Raw genomic sequence first — 4902 nt, forward strand, 5'->3', positions numbered from 1 at the left:
CTCTCCTCTCTCTCTCTCTCTCTCTCTCTCTCTCTCTCTCTCTCTCTCGTTTCCACTCTCTCTAAAAATCAATGGAAAAATATCCTCAGGTAAGGATTTTTTTTTAAAAAAGGGAGTAACCACACTCCTAGAAATTTGAAGTCATACAACACACCAATTAATCTGTTTGCACAACCTTCACCATCCTCTCTCAGAATTATAATATTTTGAATGTTCTATTTCATGCTTTTGTGCTTTTTCTACTTTAAAGACTCAACAGGTGAAGAAACTGGTCTTGCAAGGTGCGTCAGGTCATAAAAACTGTGAACAATGCACTGCCCTTGGCGGGAGTGGGTGGGGTTGTTATCGCTGGCCCCAGGACAGATCATCTGATGTGGCCTGACACCTGGGGGCCTTCCTGCAGGGCCATGAAGGGGGTAGGGGGCGTATCTGCAGACAAAGACCCCTGCGGGATATATACAGACAGGCTCTCTGCAAGTTTCTTCACTCTGATTTGGAAATTATTCCCGGAGTCCACTAGTGCAGTGGTCGGCAAACCACGGCTCACGAGCCACATGCAGCTCTTTGGCCCCTTGAGTGTGGCTCTTCCACAAAATACCACATGCGGTATTTTAAATATGAGGTAAGCTTTTCTCAACAGGTTTCAGGAATTCAGAAACAGCAAAGCAACGTTAGCCTTTGTTAAAAAAAACCTCTCAATGCTACTGTAACAGAATTAAATTTTTCTCCCTTTAATATTGACATTGGCAACTTTGAAATGCAATTGCTGGATTTAAAAAACATAGAACTGTGGAGCTCGAAATTTGAACGTCTTTGTGCTGATATAGGAATATTGGAGAAAAACAAATGTGAACTTAGTTCACAGCACAAGTGGTCTGCTTTGAAAGACCTGGAGAAGGAAGATATGTTGATTTTTAACACCTGGAATAGTATTCCTGACTCATATAATCAACTGAAAGAACTAGCGTTTGCTATTCTTTCCTCTTTCAGGTCTACATATTTATGTGAACAATCATTTTCAACTATGAACCTTATCAAGAGTAAATTGAGAAGTTGTCTTATTGATGAGAACCTGGTATCGTGCCTAAAATTAAAAACAACAACGTACAAACCTGACTTACCCAAACTTTCCAAGGAGATGCAAGGCCATTTGTTCACATTAGTGTTTGTCAGTCATTGTCATGATTTAATTTTATGGATACTGTAAGGTAAATTGTAAAAAATTTAATTTTATCAATAAATAATATTGTTATTAAGTATGATATCAAGTTTTATTCAATGTACCTATAGTTTAACTAAGACTTAAAACTTTAAGTAAATTTATTAAGTTAATGTTAGGGAACGTTGTGGAGTGAAAGAAGATGTGGAGATAGACAAAACGAGTATACAAGACAAGTGTGGATGGGAGAGTTGGAAGGGGTTGACCTCATCGAATGTACCTCAATCAGATTGAGGATATTTTTAGCAAAGGCCAGCTTAGGAGTACCCTAATTAAGTTAATAACAATATACCTACCTATATAGTTTAAGTTTAAAAAATTTGACTCTCAAAAGAAATTTCAATCATTGTACTGTTGATATTTGGCTCTGTTGACTAATGAGTTTGCCAACCACTGCACTAGTGTTAATAAAGGAGGTCCCTCCCTTTCTCTAGGAAGTGTGGTTGGTATTTCTTTGGTCTTCTGTAACACAGGTACTGGTTATAATAATGAGAAAATTGAGAATTATCTGTAGGAATTTCTCCCAACAAAATAATGTCTCATGCAAACAAAGGTTATGTACAAGAATGTTGATTGTTGAAAATATTAAAACACTTAAAGGAATCTAAATGTCCAGTGGCAGAGAACTTCTTAAATAAAAAATTCACTCATTTATGCAATAATCTAAAATTTATGATGTGGATGTATAGATATTTATATAAAAATGTTTATATACTATTATTAAGTGACAAAAAACAAGTTTTAAACCAATAGATTATGTAATGTAATGCACATACAGAGAAAAAAATTTTATAAGAATATATACCAACAGGTTAATAAAGGCAGAATGATTTTTTAAAAATTTTCTCATCTATATATTTTTTATTTTTCCATAATGAGCATGCGTATTTACTTAAATTTTAAAAGAGTTAAGAAGACTATATATATGATAAAACACACACACAGTGAATCCTAATGGGAGGCCTCTATGAATAAAGTACATGAGTTTCAGTTTAAATATACATCCAAAAGAAATCCAGAACATAGGAGTCAAGAAGAAAGAAATCAGGTGTAGAGTTGGATCCCTTTTGTTGTTCAATGTAACCATGGAAACGTTTAATCAAAATACACCAGGATCTTGGGGAGCGCTGAGTTGTGGTTGGTAGGCCACCAATGTGTCTTACAAAGTTATGCTGTTATTTGCAGCTCTGTAAACTGAGAAAAGAGCATGAGGAGCTCCTGCTGTGCATGCTGGCTGCCAGCTGGGCATACCAAACTAAGGCTAGTAAAACAAGTTCTAATCTAAATCATCCCAGTTACTCCCTATCCATGGCCACACCTGGAACCAGGAGTTAACTCCATCTAGTCACTGATGATCAGTAGAAGGCCAAGGTTTTAGTCTGCATCCCATAGGAATCAGCCAGTGAGCGCATCCATGACAGAAATAAAGACATTTCTATTAATGCTTTAACCTATGAAAGTAAACAGCACTTTGTCAGGTTTTTCTTTCCAAATTGGAATTGTGCTTACGTTGAAAAGGCCTTTTCATCGTCATCAGCAGCTTCTCGAAAAATGTTTTCACTGGCATTTAGAAGTTGACTCACTGTTGTGACAGCAACTCTTTTTGCCTGCCAGGAGGAAGACACCAGTCATCATAAGGACATCATCATGACCTTCATTATCATGGATTATTATGGTATCAAGTGGAACTGAAGGCTGTTTTTTATCTACAGAAGATGGCAATAAAGATAAGGCATAGTGAAAATATAAATTAAGGCAGTCAATTAGAAGGCTTAGGTCTCTGAATTTGACCTCAGAGCAAGGTCTTCACAGAACCTCCACCTCATCCCCAAGAACACAAAAGCCGATGCTTGGATACAAATGCAGACACAGCCCTAACCCGTTTGGCTCAGTGGGTAGAGCATTGGCCTGAGGACTTAAGGGTCCCAGGTTCGATTCCGGTCAAGGGCATGTACCTTGGTTGCGGGCAAATCCCCACAGGGAGTGGGCAGGAGGCAGCTGATCAATGTTGACACAAACTAAGAAGAGTGCAGGGCTTTAATTGTCAGAACATCACAGCTTACAATATTTAATATAACTTACTAGTTACACCTAGTGTACCTATTAGAGTTAGTAAAATTATTTCTAGTTTTCTTACAATTAAAACATCAGGAGTACATTGAAAGGATATCTGGACATTTGGTTACTGTTTAACTGACCTCTTCTGGGTTATTAATATCCTTCTGTCTTTACTGGCTAATCCTTCCACAAATTCTATATTTGGTGGTCAATTTTTTTCAATTCCATTTTTATTAACTTGTGATTTTAATCTCCCTTAATTTCTAAAGGAGCTAGGATAACATAAAATAATTTTTTGAAATAAAACATTTAAAGAGAAGAGAAGAAAGGAATAGATATTTTCAGGTCATGCCGATATTCAACTGGTAAACACTGGGTCAGTGCATTTTGGTGGCTTATAGCTTGTTTGACCAGTACCCAAGCTGTGCCAATTGATAAATGTTGACTATAGTTCCTGTCTTCAGGTACCAGAGGTTAGCAGTTTATAATATCAGAAATGTAAACTAGGCCAAAGTTTTTTAAAAGCTAAAACTGAAATGCAAATATGCTTAGCAGGAAGAGATCGGTTTAAGACATCATGTTCCAAAGTGAGTTCCTTGGAAGACCATTTCATCAGTTACTTGGAGTTGAATAGGGATGCTGAGGCCAAGTGCAGTTGGTAAACATATTAATAAGATGAAACAGAGCTGTTTGCTACAGGCTTTCCGGATTTAACATGGTAACGATCGTTGTGACGACCCGCAAAGAGAATATTTGGACAAAGAGCCCTTTATTTCTTTGAGCATCTCTCAGAAAGAGTCCCCTGCAAAATGGTTCTGAGCAACCTCAATCATGCCCACGTCCGCATCCTGGATAAGGGGTAAGGTGTGGGGTGCGTTTCTTTCTTTCTTCCCCTCCCTTTTTAAAAAACCTTGTGAGTTTTACCTCAGGTGATGCATTTCTGGATGAGTTGAAGATCTGTCCAACCACTTTAGTAGCAGAAGTGATGTTCTTACGATTTAAATTATCGGTATTAGATGTTAAAATCTGGACTTCTTTAGAAACAATTGAAATAATTGAAGAATTTTTTGATGAATTATTTATCTGTTTAAAAAAAAAAAAAGCAAACCTAACTTTTTACAACTACATCGAAACATTTCAAGCAACTACAAATGAATGAGCTGGAATTTAGTTGAACCTCAATCACCTCTATCTCCACTTAGTTTTTCATTATCTGTTTCTTTTCTTGTATAATTTATATAACAATTGTAATCTTATATAACAATTCTATGCTGTTGCATATAATAATTTTTAAATGGATTTGTATTTTATGTCTTTTTCATTTCATTTTCCAAGTTACTCATTTTTATTGTACTGTACATGATTATTGGTCTACAATGGGTTGGAAATTCTAAAACTAGCTTTTCAGCGCAAATAGTGTGGGCAGCAGTGACCTAGACAACCTCAGGTACCAACTGGCCTCCGGGCTCTGCTGGGCACTTACAACATGTTAATCCTGTCACTAGTGGGGCTGGAGGTCAATCTCTCTCTCTCTCTCTCTCTCTCTCTCTCTCTCTCTCTCTCTCTCTCGGTTTTTCACTAGATGGCAGCATCGTTTCAAAAATCAAACCAAAGTCACAGGCTAT

General features: G+C 37.0%; 1 protein-coding gene across 1 annotated transcript in view; it reads right to left on the reverse strand.

Annotated features, from left to right (window-relative positions):
- ADGRG7 (adhesion G protein-coupled receptor G7) overlaps window positions 1-4902 on the reverse strand; it is an 82734-nt gene that overhangs the window by 43528 nt on the left and 34304 nt on the right. The window contains exons 5-6 of the mRNA XM_006774599.2: window positions 4202-4360; window positions 2729-2826 (exon numbers count right to left, since the gene is read on the reverse strand). Coding sequence (XP_006774662.1) covers window positions 2729-2826; window positions 4202-4360 — 257 coding nt within the window. The remainder of the gene's footprint in view (window positions 1-2728; window positions 2827-4201; window positions 4361-4902) is intronic.

This window comes from Myotis davidii, unplaced genomic scaffold (genome assembly GCF_000327345.1).
Source record: "Myotis davidii unplaced genomic scaffold, ASM32734v1 scaffold1628, whole genome shotgun sequence".
Taxonomy (NCBI): domain Eukaryota; kingdom Metazoa; phylum Chordata; class Mammalia; order Chiroptera; family Vespertilionidae; genus Myotis; species Myotis davidii.